The sequence below is a fragment of the Hipposideros armiger genome, unplaced genomic scaffold (assembly GCF_001890085.2).
Source record: "Hipposideros armiger isolate ML-2016 unplaced genomic scaffold, ASM189008v1 scaffold_23, whole genome shotgun sequence".
Classification (NCBI taxonomy): Eukaryota; Metazoa; Chordata; class Mammalia; order Chiroptera; family Hipposideridae; genus Hipposideros; species Hipposideros armiger.
The window spans coordinates 7003554-7022994 of record NW_017731373.1 but is presented as its reverse complement, the minus strand read 5'-3'; the positions used below and the strand labels follow the sequence as shown (position 1 = coordinate 7022994).

Here is a 19441-nt window from a genome sequence, read left to right as displayed (position 1 = left end):
CTATGCCTACAGAAATTTATCCTCTTTCCTGACCCATCTCTCCTCGACTCAAACCTCCACCCTACCTCAGCCACTAATTCCCATAACCATACACTAGATCTTAACATTACCAATAACTTCAACTTCTCCAGAGTTTTAACATCAAGCATTCAAATCTCCCAGCATCTCCTATCTTTCTTGATCCCAGAAAGTATTTTTACTCAAAAAGGATTTTTAACCAACCCATGCATATACTCATTTCTTCCACTCTAATCAGCTAAGATTCCATAGTACATCATTATAACCACTCCTTTGCATATAACCTTAACTCCTTTGCCCTGTATCCTTTGTCATAATCACTTAGCAAAACACCTATTCTGATTAAATCCAACATTTTGTCAACTGCCTCGAACCAATACAGCTGGAGAAAAACACAGCCATGCTAACTAATCTCATTTTAATTTCATGACCCTCAAGTGAGCTGCCTGGAAATCACACATTTCCCTAGTCTATCACCTTCTAGATAACTATTTCACTCCTTCTCTCTCTTCATGTCCTCTATTCATGTCCTCTATCTCCACCAATAACTGATCATCTTGCTTCTAACTTATTGAAAAAATAAAAACAATCAGATTATTTAGACACACAGCTACCTATCCACCTATACTTATGCTCATTGATTTCACCTCCCCTCTTATTACTATGGATGAACTGTCTATGCGCCAAATGAAATGTACATATACCCCCATCCCAATACCCACACTAGATCCCATCCCCTCCCACCTACTCAAAAAAATTGTTCCAGCGCTTCTCTCTTCCGTTTTACATCATCAATTTTCCCTTCATGACTTAACAATCCTTATCAGCACAGTAACATAATGTAATTTCTCCCAACTTAAAAAAGTTCCATTAACCTTACTTCCCTATCAGTTACCAGCCCCCTTTCCAGCAAAACTCTAATGAGTTGTCTATACTTGACATCTCTAAACACACTCCATTCAGGCTTATCCCCATCATCCCACTGAAACACTCTTAAGATTACCAATGCTACTAAATTCTCAGGTCTTAACTTACTAGACATATCTGCAACATAACTCTAGCTCATTACTAGCTTCTGCTTAAAACACTTGGCTTCCTTCTATTTATCTGGCTGCTCTTCCTCAGTCTCCTTTGCTGTTTCTTCTTCCTCTCCTCAACCTCTAAATATTGGAGAGTTCAGGGCTTGTTCTTGGGCCTCTTCTCTCCTGTATCTACACTCCCTGGGAGATCACAAATAGTCTCCCAGCTTTAACTACCATTTTTACACACTGACAGCTCCCAAATTCTATCACCGGCCTGTACTTTTTCTTAAACTCAAGACTTATACAACAATTATCTACTCCGCATCTTCACCTGCATATCTAAAAGGCATTCAAATATAGCATATTGAAACCCAAACTCCTGATCTCTACAAATCCCCACTACCTCCCATCAAAATAAAACTAAATAAAAGCAAACAAAACACTAGTCTTCCCTGGAATCAGTCCATTCTTTCAGCTACTCAGGCTAAAAAGTCTGGTGGGCAGGCCGAGTGGCTCAGTTGGTTAAGAGTGCAAGCTATGAGCAACAGGGTCGCCAGTTCAATTTCCGCATGGGCCAGTGAGCTGTGCCCGAGCTGAGGTGCCACTGAACTGCCAACAGGTGGCAGGATGGCTCAGCTGGTGAGAGCACGTGCTCCTAACAACAAGGCTGCCAGTTTGACGCCCGCATGGGATGGTGGGCTATGTCCACCCACAAGATTGAACACGGCACCTTGAGCTGAGCTGCCCTGAGCTGCCAACGGGCAGCCGGAGGGAGGCTGGACTTGAAGCTGAGCTTGCTGCACCCTCTACAACTAAGATTGAAGGACAACAATTTGACTGTTCCCCTTCCCCAATTCCCAACACTGTTCCCCATCCCCAATAAAATCTTTAAAAAAAAATAAAATAAAATAAAATGTCTGGTGTTTTCCTTGATGCCTCTCTCACATTTCACATCCAATCCATTGGGAAATCACATTGGCTTTATCTTCACAATGGACCAATTCACACCAACTCTGCTACCATGGTCCAAGCCCATACCATTTCTCACCAAAATTATTATAATACTCTCCTAACTACACTATGAGCTTCCACCCTTGCCTCAGGCCCACAAGTCTATTTTTAACATAGCAGCTAAAATGATTTTTGAAATTTAAATAACAAAAATTAACTCCCTTAATCTAAAATGTCACCTTCTGTTGAAACCTTCCAGTGGCTTCTCATCCTGAGTAAAAGCCAAGTCCACAAAATGGCCTACAACTAAAATCTGCCCTTCATCCTCCATCCTTCTGGCATTATCTTTCTGATGAGTGTCTTCATTTCAGCCACACTGGTCTCCTTGTTTTCCGGAACACACTAGGAGCATTTCCCTGATGGTTTGCATTTGCTTTCTCTACCTGATATGCTTTCTCAAATATAGTAAAACCTTGGATTGCAAGTAACTTGGTTTGCGAGTGACTTGGTTTGCGAGTGTTCCACAAGACGAGCAAACTTTTCTATTAGGTTGGTGCAAAAGTAATAGCAGTTTTTGCCATTACGAGTTTTGCACCAACCTAATACATTTTAACTTCGTAAATGAGCGATGTCTTGCAATATGAGTAGTTTGTTTCCAGAATGAATTATGCTCACAAACTGAGGTATTACTGTATCTGAATGGCTTGGTCTTTCATCTCCTCCATGTCTCTGCTCAAATGCCTCCTTATTTCTTGACCACCTACCTACACCCAACTTTACTTGTCTTCATAATACTTAACACTAACATACTAAATGTTATTTGTTGTACATTGCCTGTTTCCCTTCACTAGAATATAAATTCCACAAGTCAGGAATTTTCTTTCTGGGTGCTCACTGCTGTACCCCAGCACACGGAACCGTGTCTGACACATATTTGGTTGAAAACATAGTGTTGCTCCTATTAGTCCCGTTTAAAGACTATCAAAAATTCAAGACCTGGAGCCACCAAATGTGGTTTCTCAGAAAATAAGATATAAAGGAAACTCCAGATTACATAGTTGTGACACTCCAGTCCAAGCTATTTACCAGGTCTGAAAGTGTTTAAGATATTCGGTCATTATCAGTGATGTATTATTATATTTGGTGTTGTTCAACAACTTCACACCTTTTTCTATAAAACCACTACCTTGCTTTGTAGAACACGTTTTAAGGACGATTCCCCAACCACTTGCTCCTTTGTGTTCGGAACCACCCTGAGGTTGACAAGGCAAGCAGAGCAAGAAGGTTAGGATGAGATTCAGTGACGCAGCACAGAGGCCAAGCAAGGCAAGCTCACACATAACACATGACACCATTTCCATTCCATTTGCCTCTGACGCTGCGCGAGGAGCATGACCCGGTTAGGCCCTTGAGGACTTTGCATTCCGGTGACGACAGATCAGAAGGCAGATGGAAAGGCAGACGGCACAAAAAAATGCTTGGAGACGCCTCAGGAAAGGAAGGAAGGCAGTTTCCTCTCAGACACAGCAGAAAATGGAATTTGGGTTTGGCAGAGTTACTGCCAAAGTACTTGAGACCCGCCCTGTTACAGTGGCACAGCGAAGATGGGCGCGGAAAGGCGGGACCCGAGGAACAGCCCTCAGGCCGCCCGCAACCGCGCCGCTGCCCAAGCAGCTGAGCCACTCGCCCGCCTCCCCCCGGGCATGAAGCGGTCGTCGTGCTGCTCGGAGGCTCGCCTCTCAACGCAGGTGTCGCGCGCGCCAGCCGCGGCGCTCACGTGTTCCTATCGCTGCCCCGGCAACCCTCCCCTCAGGCCCGCCCCCAGCGGCCCGCAGCGGGCAGAGCTTCGAACTTGCGGGCCAAGACAGAGACTGGGGAGGCGGCCAGAGCCCTGACGGCCGAGACGGCGGTTACCGGGTAGAGGTAGAGCACCGCTCCCACCAATGCCAGTAAGAAGGTAACGGCGAAGATGGCAAAATCCAACATGGTTCCTCCGCCCGGAGCCACGTCTCGGATCCCTGACTCCGGCAGCAGCGCCTCGGCCTGACCCGGCCTAAGGAATGAGCGTGTGGGAGACGCTCCCAGCGGAACCCGCCAGCGAATGCGCCGCGAGGGGCGTGGCCAACGCCTGGCCGGGGACTGGCGGGGAGAGCAATGGAGCGCCGAGGCGCGGCTGCGCAGCGGGACGGGACCCCAAGGCGGGCCTTACAGTGGACACGACTTCAGGACACGCCCACGATTTGGGGACGGAGTTACAGGGGATAACAGAAACGCTAGTAGTCATCGCTCTGCCCCGACCAACACTTTTTCCAGTGAATTTAAGATTCAAACCTCTAAACAATGATTCTCACAATGTGGTTCCCAGGCTAGCAGCAGCAGCAGCAGCATTGCTGGGGAACTTGCTAGAAATGCAGATTGTCCATCCCATACCAGACCCTGAGAATCAGACACTAAGAGGAAGAGGGGCACAGCAATCTGTGTTTTAACAAAGTTGTTAAACGCAGTGATAAACCACTGATCTAAGCCAACCCGAACAGGGAAGTGTCGGAGTCAAGCACCTTTAGGTGTTCCTTGTTTCACAAAAGAATTTATGTTTTAGGGGCCCACCGAGTGGCTCAGTTGGTTAAGAGTTGGCTTAAGTGGGCAAGCTCTGAGCAACAGGGCCTCAGGTTCCATTCCCACATGGGCCAGTGAAGCTGAGCCTGATCTGAGGTGTCGCTGAGCTGCCAACAGGTGGCAGGACAGCTCAGCTGGTGTAACAACAAGATTGCCTGTTCAGTGGTGGGCTATGCCCACCCTCAACTAAGACTGAACTCGGCACCTTGAGTTGAGCTGCCCCCCCCCTCAGTGGATGGCTCAGTGGATAGTGGATAGAGCATGCGCTCTTAACAGCAAGGCTGCTGGTTCAACTCCCGCATGGAATGGTGGCTACGCCCACCCGCAACTAAGATTGAACACAGCACCTTGAGCTTAGGGCCATGAGCTGCCAATAGGAAGCCAGATGGCGACTGGCGCCCTCCATAACGAAGATTGAAGAACAACAACTTGGCTGGTCCTCCCTCCCAATTCCCCAACACTGTTGCCCCTCTCCCAATTCCCCAATAAAAAAATCTAAAAAAAAAAAGGATTTATGTTTTAAGTGCTAGGAAATGTGATTCTGTGATGCTTGTGGTGGATAAGATTTCCTGGCTCCGCTAGACTTACAGTAAATCGCTTGAATTTTCTAAGCTTCCATTTCTTTCTGTGTAAAACAGTGTAAATAATACCACACAGAGTTGCCTGTAAGGTTCGATATTTTATTTAGCACAAATATTCAATATTTTATTTGGCACAGCTCCCAAAAAAGTGGTATCTACTTTAGCATTAGGAACCCTTTTCTATTTCACATGACTCATAAGTTTTGACATGGATAATGGAAGGCAAAGCCTGCTACCTACTGGTGTTACATTTAGTGAAAGCATCCTAAAAGTGTTTATAGATTTTATAGCTTTAATAATATAAAGTATCCAAGGAGGGGACCAGGGAAGGAAGGGCAATTAGCAAGAGAAATAATTGCAGATTTTAGAGTTTCTATGATAAATTACTTATTTTATGAATATGCATGAATCATTGAAAATTGCAAATCTTTTGGCATCTATAGCAAATGTATGAAAGCGTTGCTATTTGAGATTTAATTTTGCAGAATTAATGGTTTTAATTCTAGTTCTCTGCATACAGGTGTCTTTCAAAAGTTCATTTTTAAATCTCTTTTGAATTTTGAAGACATTTCCCATCAAACTCATGTTTCAAATAGGTTTTCAAAACAGTAAACATCAGGTTTTTAAGTGTGTAATGTAGCAGTAACCCTAGGCACCAATCCCCAGGATATCTGGACTCACTCCCCTTTTAGTCAATTGACCTAGAGCCTGAGACCCTCTGAATTTTGAGGATCTATGAAAAAGAAACAGAAATTACAGAGGTTAAACAGGGCAAAGTATTTTAGAGATTGAGTCTCTAAAACTATACAATGACCTCTTCTTGTGTTCAAATTTTTCCCTAAAAGTATTTTTGAAAAACAATATATATACTTTCACACATTTTGTGTTGAAATCTAAAATTTTTATCTTCACTTCAAAGGATTAAATTTCTTATAGAATTATATTGTAAATATTTGTAAACATTTTTAAATTGTTGTCTTTTTCATGTATAAAAAGGAATTTAAATACCATAATGATGTGATGACTATCATCAAGCATTTTTTTTAAAGATTTTTATTGGGGAATTGGGGGATGGCAACAGCACTGGGGAATTGGGGGAAGGGGAACAGACAAGTTGCTGTCCTTTTGTTCTTCAGTGTAGTTGTGGAGGACGTTGCTTCACTGGCCCAAGTTGGCACCATCATTGCATTCTTCCCGGGCTAGGCAGATCAGTCTCTGGCTTCTGGACGGCCGCTCACATGGTAGCCCATGGCAACCCACTGCAGCAGGGGCTGCAGCCTACGCTGTTGCCGGCAACTCATGGCAGCTCAGCTCCAGGTCGAGCTGTTGTTCAGCATCTTAGCTGTAGAGGGCAGTGTCGCTGGCCCTCATATGTGGGATCCGAACCAGGGCCCTCTGGCGTCCCAAGCCAGTTCTTAACCATTGCGCCACTCAGCTGGCCCAAGCATTTTTTTTTAAATACATAAATTCTTTGTGAAGAGCTGGAAATTTTTCATGGTTCCTTTTTCTGAACTTATTTCTAGTCACTTATCCCACAGAGTTTTATCCTAACATATTTTTATTCTTGAAAGTTTTTTTTTGATCACCTGTAATATTTCAACCCTATACATGTTGAATTTTTAAATATTTTTCAATTTTGTATCTCTAAAACTCCTATGAAATATTTTTTAATATTTTAAAAGACAAACATTTAAATAAAATATTTAAAAATTTAAAACATTTCAAGTTTTAAAACTTAAATATTTCTTCAGGATCAAGTTATTACAATTATGTCATACATGTGATCAAAAAATAAATACATAATTTGATAAAGTAGTAAACATAACTAAAATTCTATTGGAAATACATCTCTTCAGATGAATGGGCATTTTTTTCAATTAGTTTGTGTACTTATGAATGAACATTTGTTGCTAAAATTAGCCAGGATTCATTACCAATTCTATTCTTGTTTTTTGTTTTAATAAATATAAACCCTGGAAAACCTTTTTCACATAAATAACAAGATGGGACACTGATATAACAACATCATTCAATATTTTACAGTCCTTTTGAGATACAGGCTAAAAATCATTTATATATATTAAAATATGATTAACTAGGATTATATTATGTTTAATGGTCTGTTGTTCACCTTCACATCTCAATTAGGTCCTCTCCATTTTATTGAAAATAAAGACGTAAATGGAAACACTCGTGCTGGTTGTTCTCCATTCTCCCACCCTCCTCCCCACACCCTCAGATCCATTCTCTGCCATTCTTTGCCCTATAATGTAACCATCAGAGTTAATTCCTACAGGTGACACCACCTGAGAGCTCCCTTATAAACTAGCCTCTGGTGGGGTTCCACCAATAAGAGGCATCAGTACACAGAGTCTGAAAAAAAAGCAAGTTTAGAAGCTTCCTTTTTGCTCCCTCTCTGCTCTGAGCCACATTATCTGGCAGGGACTAAATCCCTCTACAAGTATTGCTTTCGAGGTAGAAGCTCTTCTTATGATCCTCCACCCTTTCTGAGCAACAGTAATATTATTTTCTCTCCTTGCCCCTTAAGACCTAGGAGTGATAATAGTTTCCTGTTGCTAGTCTCTGGATACTTCAGCATCCCTTGTTAGTGCCCCTAACCCTGCTTATACCTCAGCATATAGTCCCTTCACTAAAGTCTTTTGAACCATCTGGGTTAGACTCTGTTTCCTGTCAGAACTGACAAGTTGGCACCAGGAGTGACTCCCAGAAACAAGATGGAATTCTGGGCCATGTTAAACACATACTTGATGACCACATCAATGACATAAATCCTTGATAGTCTGTGGCATGCAATGGCAACAAGGTTATTCAAATTATCACCAGTGGTGGAATGGGATGGAATGCCAGTAGGCAACAAAACTTTGGGTGGTCAAGTGACTCTTGATGGCAACATAGGGATTACAAAAGATTGTAGAGTAGATGGCTTTTTCTGATTGTACTATAGATCTTATTATATAAGGAAAAAAATAAGCTCCGGGCCTTGAATTCTCAACACAAGGTACAGATGAACCTGAAAGCTTCAATGGTGGTCTCAAAAGAACCCCCTATCTTGTGCAGCTGCAGGGCTGATATGGCTGAGTATCAGTCTCCAAAAGCTAATTGTGCCAGTTGTAGAGGTACAATGCCAGCATGACCTTACTAAGTCTCTTATTCTAAAGTTAGGGCACTGTTTGAAAAACAAAATGACTCATATCAGGACATTTGGTCAGTGAAAGACAAAGATCACATCCCAAGTTTCTCTGAACCTCCCTTGCTGATGGAAGGAAACCAAAGTGCCCAGGCAACATTTGTATCTCACAATTCAATGGGACTCTTGCTATGTCTTCTGTGCCCCTTTGGGGATTAGGACCTGTAATCATGAAGAGCCCAGAGTTTGTGGGAATGGGAAGCACAGCCTCCCAGTGAGTCATTAGGAATGAAAGTCAGAGGTGCTACTTCTGCTTCCACTCCTTGATTTCCTGATCTATGCATTATTGTAATTGGAGCCATAGCACCATAAAAAAGGCTTCAATTTAATGTCAATAGTAAATCCTTAAGAATAACACTTCATCCTTACAGAGTAACTGCCTCCAGTCTGATGCTTCACCAACCTATTCTGATGTTCTATCAGGATCGCAGTGTGTGGGGGATGGATATAATATCATCAGTGGATCTTATTATCTAGGGCTTCCTCCAGCACCTATTTACCATAAAGTGAATAGGATCCTTTGGTCTGAAGTGATGTTATGTGTGATCCCTTGCCAGTGAATCAAACACTCCAAAGCCCTTAAGATAATGGTGCTGGATGAGGCCCTCTGGACAGAAAAGGCAAACCTACATAAAATGTGTCCATTCTTGTGAGACAGAACCTCTAGCTCTTCCAGAATGGAAGGGGTCCAAAATAGCCAATTTTCCAGCCAGTTGTCCATTGGTCTTGAGGAATGATGCTATATTGGTAGTAAGCCTTGCATTTTGCTGCTAATAAGTTGGACATTCAGTGGCGGCAATAGCTAGATCGGGCTTGGTAAGTAGACCGAGTTCATGCTGTTGAAAACATGTAGAATCTCCATTTCTGCCATTGTTGCTACTTGTTTGATGTACCCACTGTACCAGCTTGGAGTGGCCAATGCAGGGACTACTTGACATGAACTGGATTGGTTGCTTTGTCCACTTGATTGTTTAGTGCCTCTTTTATGGGGGGTGAGCTCTGGTGCTGTTAATACGTAACTAAAAGATTTTCACATTTCTTTCCCACTCCCATTATGTTCATCTATATACCTCCATCCTAGACCTTCTTGTCCTCAATCTTAAAATTGTTTTCCATTCATGCCTCTGACCAGTTGGCCAGGCCATTCATTAATGCCTATGATTCCATATACAAGTATTCTAACTTTGGACCTTTTCTCTCCATGCAAAGTGAATGACATGGTGCACCATTAAAGATCTGCCCACTGAGATGGTTTTTGCTTGCCACCATCTTTCAAGACTGCCCATAAATAAGGCTTCAATTCAGTTGCTATCTATTTTTAGCTTCATCCATATACTGAGCCATCCCATCTGTAAATCAAACTTGGGCTTTTTATTCCTCCTCCATCTGATCATATAGGATCACCTACAAAACTAAATATATTAACTGAGGAATGAGCACTGGTGCAACAGTTGATACTATGGGGATCTGGGTTACTTGCTCCAGCACCTTGCCTCTACCTTGTGGTCCTTAAGACTTGGTGGTCTGACAAAACCTAGCTGATGGGCAGTGTTGGGAAACTGAGTCTCTTACAAGCAAGGTAGGTATTAACTGCCATTTTGTTCTGCATATACCGTTTCCAGGATGTTTGTACAGCAAACCTTGGAAGAGTCTCCCTCTGAAATAGAAGGCAAATTTGCTTACTTATCATATAATAATGTTGTCCTCCAGGGCAAAGGTCAGGCAGGTTTGCTTGCAGCCAATTATAAAAGATTCAACTTTCCTAAACTCAGATTCTTCACCTGTGACATTAAGATTGTGAAATGTATTTTCATTATTTCATCTAGAAGTTTATAGTTGTAGGTTTTAAATTTAGGTCTATAATTCACTTTAAGGTAGTTTGCAAGGTAAAGGTGAGAGATTATGTTTTTTCCCATATGGATAACCAGTTCTAATACCATTTGTTGAAAAGACTGTTCTTTCCCCCATTGAATTATTTTGGCACATTTGTAGACAAGTAATTCATTATATGTGTATGAATATATCTAAAGGGCTTCTATTTTCTTCCATTGATCTACATGTCTATCCTTATGCTAGTAATATAATGTCTGGATTACTGTAGCTCTATATTAAATCTTGAAATCAGAGTGTAAGCCTTTCAACTTTTTTTTTTTTTCAAATTGTTTTGGCTACTCTGGGTTTTTTGCATTTCCACATAAAATTTAGAATCAGCTTTTCAATTTCTTGAAATCTCCATTTATTTAGGTTTTCAATTTTTCTCAACAATATTTTGTAGTTTTCAATATACATGTCCTGCAAATATTTTATTACATTTACTCCTAAGTATTTCATACTTTTTAATGCTATTGTAAGTTATATTGTTTGGAATTTCAAGTTTCCACTACTAGTATATAGTAATATAATCTCTTTTTTTGTGTACTGACCTTGTGTCCTGTGACTTCACTAGGATCATTAGTTCTAGTAGTAGTAGTAGTAGTAGTAGTAGTAGTAGTAGTAGTAGTAGTAGTAGTTAGTGTGTGTGTGTGTGTGTATATTTAGATATCTTAGGGTTTTCTATATAGGCATCACATTAACTTCAAAAAAGGATACGGTGCTGTTTCCTTTCCAATATGTATGCTTTTTGTTTCTTGCCTTATTGCACTAGCTAGGACCTACAGTCAATTTGAATAGGAGTAGTGAGAATAGGTATTCTTGCCTTGTTCCTGATCTTAGGAAGAAATAGTTTAGTCTTTTACTATTAAATATTATGTTAGCTATAGGTTTTTCATAAATACCCTTGATTACATTAAGGAAGTTCCCTTCTATTTTTAGTTTGCTGGGAATTTTTTATCTTAAACAGATGACTTTTTGTCAATTGATTTGCCTGCATCTATTGAGATGACTATATGGGTTTTCTGTTAATATGGTGAATCACATGCATTGATTTTTGTTAACCTAATCTTAAATTCATGGGATGAACCATGGGCATGATGCATTATCCTTTTTACACATTGCTACAATTGATCTAATATTCTCTTAAGGATTTTTGTGTCTTTACTCATAATGGACTGTAGTTTTTGTTTTACAGTGAGGGTGAGGGGTAAGATTACATCCCTTTCAATATTTTTGTTTCTCTATTTCCTGCAGAATCCAAAATTTCCCCTTTTTTGTTTTTCTCCTCCATGCAGTCTCCAAAGTGACTGCATTGTTATACTCTTCTCAAGCAGCAATGCCTTCTGAGAGTGTTCTATCAAATGCTACATACTAAGTCCTTTTTTTTTTTTTTTGGTGTACAGTACGCCGATCCGCCCAAACTCTTTTTCTATAGTTTTGTACTTAGGATGGGCTTTCTGTACCTGGGAGTCTTTTTTTTTTTTTTAAGTTCTTCTTAGGTCCTCTATTCACCTATTCTCAATTTTTCTGGACTCTCCTTGCTCTCTACAAAGGCTTACTGTAAAAACTTAAGAGATAGCTCTGCTGGAATTTGTTTTTTATATTTCCAAGTAATTTGAAGTTTGTAGAATTATCTGTCTTGTAGATATTTTGAAGGCATGAAATTTTTTAGGTTAATTGTTCTTGTTTATCTGTATGGTTTTTTGGAAGACATGAAGAGAGATTTGAATATAGGTAACTTACATTATCTTAAGCACCCTGTAAATCTAGAGTCACCCATTTTGCATCCGCTTTACCATTCATTAATTTTCCACCTTCCAAAATTTTATTGCTTATATTCTCTATCTTCTTTGTCCTTGTAGGTTTATGCTTTTGTCCTTGTATGTTGTCTTCACTGTTGTTCAGATAGAATTTTAATATGGAGCAAAACTAAATACAGTACTTATATTCAATCTGTTACCCTTACCCTAAAGTGTATCTTTTCTAAGATCTGTGTAAACGATAAATATTAAAGACTCGTTCTAGTTGATCACTATTTTACCTACTTCAATTACAGATTCCAAAAATGTAAACTATTTCTTTTAAAATACTACAAATTAAATTTTTAGATATTGATAGAACTCATATTTTCCTTTAACAAACACCTTTTCATGCTGATTAGCTTACTAGCTAAAAGCAGCATGTTTCATAAATGACACACATTCTCATTTCAAACCTCCATATAATTTTTACTGCATAAGATTTGTGAATACTAATTGCAAAGTTAAACTAGTTGTATCATTTGGTAAAGGAATAATTTGGCTTAGGTAGCAGAAGGGAAAAGAATGCATAACTGGTATGTATTATTGGTTTTTCATGTTCGTTACTGTGTTAGGCTGAATGGCACCCTAACATGCCCATATCATAATCCCTGGATTTTGTGAATGTTACCGATAGTGATTAAGCTAAGGATCTTAAGATAGAGAGATAAACTGGGATTATCAATGTGGGCCCAATATAATCAAAATAAACCTAGTAAGAGGGACACAGGGAAGAGTCAAGAGGCATAGAAGGCAATTGGACGATGGAAGCAGAAATTAAAGTGATATGCTTTGAAGATGGAGTAAGTGTTTATAAGCTAAAGAACACAGGCAACCACTAGAAGCTGAAAAAGATAGGGAAACAGATTTTCCCCAGAGCCTCCAGAAGAAGTCAGCCTTGTTGACATCTTGACTTTACCCCAGTGAAACATTTTGAATTTCTGACCTCCAGATTGTAAGAGTACATTCATGCTGTTTTAAGCCACTAAATTTGAGGTAATGTACAGCAGCAAGAGAAATGTAAAAAAATCACTTATTTATTTTTTGTTTTACAGCATTTAAAAAATACTTTTTTTTTCAGTTACAGTTGACATTCAATATTATTTTATATTAGTTTCAGGTGTACAGGATAGAGGTTAGACATTTATATAATTTATACAGTGATCCCCCGGATTAGTCTAGTAGCCACCTAGCACTATATTTTAAATGCAATGATGTACCTTAAAGGGAAACAAGACAAGGTATCTAATGTTATGATCAATATTATATCACAGCTAAATGCTTCATAGTAAAGATAATTAGATTTAGGTTATCAGCTATCCACTTCAAAGAAACTCATTTTGCCTCTCTTATTAAAAGATTACCCCTTGCCAGGGATGCATAGATTTCACTATTGTAAAAGATTATCTAAGGACTGAGTTCCTAGAATAAGATTAGCCTCTTTATCTTACAATCTCTGCTGCTTAACATAATATGTATTGTATATTCACCTGTTTAATAATTTATAATTTATTATTAACCTTTCAGGCCATTTTTATGAAGGCACTCCATACTTATTACCCAATATTTAAACATAGCTATGATCTGGATTCCCTACAATCAATGATATGCCAATTGTCCTACTTTCATTAATGTGTAACTATAATTATTTATTACAATGCATTCTCACCTCTGATCCTTTAACATTATTACATTTGATCCCTAAGCTATTATTAACATTGCTATTTTACAGATGAAGTAACTGGAACCAGATATTAGTAGCTTGTTTTATTCCAAGTCACAAGCTAATGGATAATAGAAATATAACTTGAATCCAGATCTTTTGTTCTAGGTGCACACCTTTCCACTATATCACATTCTGTCTATTAGAGATACATAATATCTCAAAATCTTGCCCAATACTGTTGACCACAGATAAAAATTTATATTATATTTTGTTGTTTCAGCATACTTAAAAAGTAGTAGTGGCCTTAGTACACTAGGTTCTGTTGATGGTATATAAGGCAACTGTGAGAAATAAAATGAAGGTTGTCTTCAGAAAGAATGAGCACTGGAAATTAATATACTGCATTATAAAGTAGTACATTTACATTGTAATTTACATAGTCACTCTCTTATGAACTTGTGCTAATGAGATTTACCTAGCTTATCTTTTAGACACTATTGGGGACAGATCCTGAACCACGACAAGTTCATCAAGGTAATACCATTCTGAGAAAGTTTGCATAAATCTCTCTGCATGACTGTGGCTCGAATTAATAATGCCATTAATTAATATAATCACTACTCATTTAATCAATATGGGAAAATCTTAATATTTGCATACAACACAACAGTTCAGATTAAAATGATTTTCAATTTTAATATATTTAGATGGTTCTCCCAAATAAAAGTTCCTCAAATTGTTATACCGCAAATAAAAGTTCCAGATGATCTGCATATTCCCTTTCTGATGTAAAATTTGATAAACATTGTTTTTTAGGCTATCAATGTTCTTTTTCAACCTCTTTGACACTGTGTTCAAGTTCTCATGTAAGCAAGTTCTCATGTGTTTTCCCATTTGTAAATGCCTCTGTGATGTTTCTTGAAAGTATTCTGACAAAAGATACTTAAATAGGATTCTGAAAGTATTATTGTTCTAGACTGAATTAAATTCATCTTCACCTTCTCTTTAATCATCTTATCAGACGCATCTGAACGACTTGCACACTATTTTCTTCTGAAAACCCATGATTTATTAAAGGATTTGGGCTGTAAGTTGAAGTTGAATAATGTAAGAAGGCAGCTACTTTCAAAAAGAATTTTGTATCACTAGAATGAATAATGCAAATTCACAATTTTTCCATAGTCTTCCCCTAACTCTTTCAATCTCTGCAAAGTTACAATTAAATGGATACAACTTTAGAAAATACACCAAACACTATGTAGGTAAAGAGTTTTAGAAGAATTGAATAGACGGGCTAAGTCATTCTAAGTTCGGTAATGAAAAGTTAAAAATTAGTAAAACAAATTCACAAAAAGTTTTAAAAAAATGTTTAATCTCAGATTCTCACTAAATGAATGATACATGGTGAAAAAATTTAATCTCCAGTTATTGTGTAAAACAAATTTACATTTATATAATGGTTGGTATGGTACTAGACTTGTTTCACAAAAGCAAGACAGTCTTAATTAAGCCTGAAACTCACTTGGCTTGGATTATCCTGTGCCTGAGCAATTTCACCCCATCAATTAATGCACGAAGTTTCCAATTCTAGTGAAGTATCTTTAATTAAAGTGTAGAATAGTGCTTATGTGGGGCTAGGCTAGAAAAAAGTTAATGTTCATTACTGTTGTCCTGTTATTCCGGATTTGAAGACAAAAGTATTAGCAAGAACCTGAACAAAAGCTTGGGTTCTGTCTTAGTATGGATTAAGTTCTATAAACCTTAACAAAAACAGAAGAATTAGGTCATCATTTAGACTGTCAAAAGTTGATGAATAAAATATTTTAATTATGAAAGGAAATAAAAGTTAAAAAAAAACCCTGACCTAATGCATTGTTTAACTACAAATGGAGATTTCTGGCTTATGGTCATTTCCTAGGGAAAAAGTGTAATCATGTTTCTGAGGTGGCTTTAAAATGAAAGGCTTAATATCTGTCATTACATATGACAAAAGCTGGTCAATTAACATAACATTTACCTTATGCACATAGGAATACAGAAAAAATTCTGCTGATATGAGAAAGAAGCAGTGATCAATTTGCTGCTTAACAAATATTGTATTTAATTCTTTGCCTACTCAATAACTTAGCCAAGGTCAAGATATAATCAGAATCTATGAATTGAGAATTACAAATTAGTTAAAGAAAGTAACATTTTAAAAATTTATTTCAAACCCATTTCCATATACAAAGCTAATTTATTATGTACAAAATAAATGTACATTCTTAAAAACTATTAGGATACAAATTTCCAAAGGACTAAAAAAAGTGCAAAATTTTCCATTATTATCTTCAATCATGCTATACAGAAATTAATCAAACATTAACGCATATACACACATTGGAAAAATTTTAAAATAGCACTCAATGTCACAAAACAAAACATACAACTTATACGTTTAATTTTAAAAAGATGAGGAAGGGAAGAATGTATTGCACCAAATTAACAGTAACTTCATTATAATGAGAATACCAATCAAAATTATTTACATATGTTTATTGAGTCTAAAACTTTCTCAACTTTAAAACCCTTTTTTTTTGGCATACAAATATTCACTGAGTCAGTTCTGCACAGTCAATAATTAGATATAAATAAGGCTTAATATTCTTTTTCACGGTCAGTTCCAATAGGAAAAATGAGAAGGAACATTTATGATAACTACATAACTTTTTGAATTAAATATTTAAGTAGCAGCACAATTTGCAATTTTTTTAATACGTAATTACGAATTTTCAGCTATCCTCTGAATTGACTATGTGCAAATATATATATATATATATATAAACATACATACACATACACACACACACATACACACATGCATCCATGTCACTATTACCCTCTGTGTTAACACTGAAATGCTCCTATATAATCTGGGTACCACAAAAACTGACATAAAAGACAAATTGTTTGTTTGATATTTTTCTGTCTTAATGGATTTACTTCTATAGCAATGCGTCTGATAGAAAATGACTGTCTGGCTAGATCTCTGATTAATTTTTGCAATTTTTTTTTCCAAGTCTTTAAAAGCATAATAGTTGGGGGGAGAAAAGCCATACCTGTTAGGAGTTTCTGAAGAGAACAGACCAGCCATATGGTTTTCTAACAATTTTTCCTTTGTAAAGCTAACTAAAATAAACAGTAGTCACAAAAAAAATTTAGTTATGGTACTTTTGAATAACAGAAAGCAGTAAAAAACAATAAGAAAAATGTCTAAATTGTACAAGATTTTTAACAGTAAGATCTACTGTACTATGTCATAATTTTGGAAGAAATATAGAAACTATTATAATTAAATAATTTAAAGGTTATCTATGAAATGCAATCAAAATCCCAAAGGAAATAATAAAATTATTCTCTTCAATCCCTATGGAAGAAATTAAGAGGTTGAAATTCTTTTCCATTAAGTCTGACAACTGATATCTCCTTACCAGAACCACCATCTAAAGTGTTTATTAATATAATTTTAGCACTCTGAGGAGCAAAATAATATGTCTACCACAGATAAGTTTCTTTTCCTTCAAAATGCAGGAGTAGTATTTGTTGAATTTGTAGGTTATGCCCACTAAATCTGAAACCACATTGCTTATAAAACTTGGGGAAAAGTTTCCAAGAGAAGGAACATCAAAAATAGCATTTATCATTAACTACTTAGTTCACTGGCTACCAGAAAACCTCTAGTTTTAATACATGTTGAAATATATTATTACCAAAATAAAATTTTAAAAGGTCCAATTGGAATAAGACTTCTTTTTTAAAGTTTATATTTTAACCAATAAAATATAATTTTATTTTCCAATCTCACCTAATTCCTAATTTTTTTTCTGAATCTCAAGTTACAACACTACATTGTAACAGTATTATAAATAGCTAATCACTTTGTACACTCAAAAAGTTATAAATTCTAAATTACGAGACAGCCATATTATAAGTGAAAACACACACACACACACACACACACACACACACACACACCCAAAACTCCACTAAGAGTCAGCTTGAAAACTGAATGGGTAATTCTTTCAGTGACGAAACTGCTATTATTATTATTATTATGATAATATTTGCAAAATGTTTCCAAGGAAACATATTAAAACTATACCATGGAAAACAAATGTTGAATTAGTGACTCTCTACTTGTTATTTTCCTTTGAATTTTTAGTTCATAAGATTGTAGACATTAAGATAAAAGTAAATACGGTTACATCTCATTTTTGACTAACGCCATTAGCTTCATAGGTCCAAATCCTGCAATGTGTTCAGAAAACACCTACATGTGGTAATTGTCAGGGAGATAATCTAAGAAGATGCGTCTGAAAAATTACTGCAATCTGCCAGAAAAGTATCTAATAATATGGCCACTTTTACACAAGTTTCTTATACTGAAGAAAATCACGTATCTGCTATAACCTGGGATGGACTAATATTTTTAATGTAGAAAATTGAATCGTTTCTGATACAGGCCTAAATATCTTAAATGTTAATGCTTTATTTTCTATAATACTAGGACTTTTTGTATGAAAAATTAAAGATTATTTCCATACAGAGGCTATACCTAGAAAAGTCATTAGCAGTGGAAGGAATTTATCCAATGCCTCTAATTAGAAAAATTCTATTGATTACTAGCTTCAAGGTTACAAGAGATATAATTCTATTTTTCAAATATAGCATTTTGTTACTCATACTTATTATTAATGCTTTAAAATGTTACCTAATTCAAATACGCAAATATTCACTGATAGTCACTAGGAACTAATAAAAGCAAACACTTTTTTGAAGGTAACTATTAGTTACAATTTTCAAACATGAAAGGTCTGAAGAGGGTTTGTGATAATAATGCAAAAAGAAATTTGGTTGTTTCTATTGCGTGCGATACAAAGATAAGAGGGCATTCCAAACTTTCGATAAAATATTTCCAAAGATAATGATTAAAAACTATTTTCAAATAAGCCTGTGATTATTAGATCTGATTTATAAAAATGAATGGATTTAATTTCTATAGAGTAAAATATTTTAAGATTTAATATAATAATCCTGAGACATACTTATTTTATACTAAGAATATCAATCAAGTAAAGAGATTCAGAAAGTCCAGAGTAGTGCCTGGAACTTCTGTATATTTATGAAGCTTCATGGACAAGTCTGATCTGCAATCTTAGTTAAGAAACACTGGCCTAAAAAATGCTAGATTCAAATTAAAGAAGTAAGGTTGTGGCCAGCATTTTAGTAATATTGAAATTATGACTGATAACAATATACTGCTGATGCCTAATGTCATCAGAAAAAGCACCATGAGGACTCTTGATGCAGGAAAACTCTCCAGAAACATGTTCTCCATGGGGTCAAGTTTAAAACAAATCAAATGTCAAGTATATAAAGAAATGAATTAGGTAAAAAGAATATTGAGAATAGATATTTGTTGAGAGTGATAAAAATATTTAAGACTGGTCAGTGGGAAAGAACAGTTTCAGTCGAGAGAAACTGTAATTGGGACAAACTATGTGTCTGGCTAATGAAGAAAAACAACAGGTTAGATTTAGAAAAACAAAACAAAACATACTTCATCTCTTAAATCAGTAAAAAACTATATCCTAAAAACAGGTTTAAGAACTTATTTATGGAAGACAAGTTCAGTGACATAGTTGAAGAGATCAACCTTCACACACACA

At 36.9% G+C, this 19441-nt stretch overlaps 1 protein-coding gene across 1 annotated transcript in view; it reads right to left on the bottom strand.

The window, feature by feature from the left end:
- The window catches only part of CYP20A1 (cytochrome P450 family 20 subfamily A member 1), a 55185-nt gene extending 51111 nt beyond the window's left edge, over nt 1-4074 (bottom strand). The window contains exon 1 of the mRNA XM_019635742.1: nt 3906-4074. Coding sequence (XP_019491287.1) covers nt 3906-3977 — 72 coding nt within the window. The 5' untranslated portion in view covers nt 3978-4074. The remainder of the gene's footprint in view (nt 1-3905) is intronic.
- Between the last annotated feature and the right edge of the window lie 15367 nt (nt 4075-19441).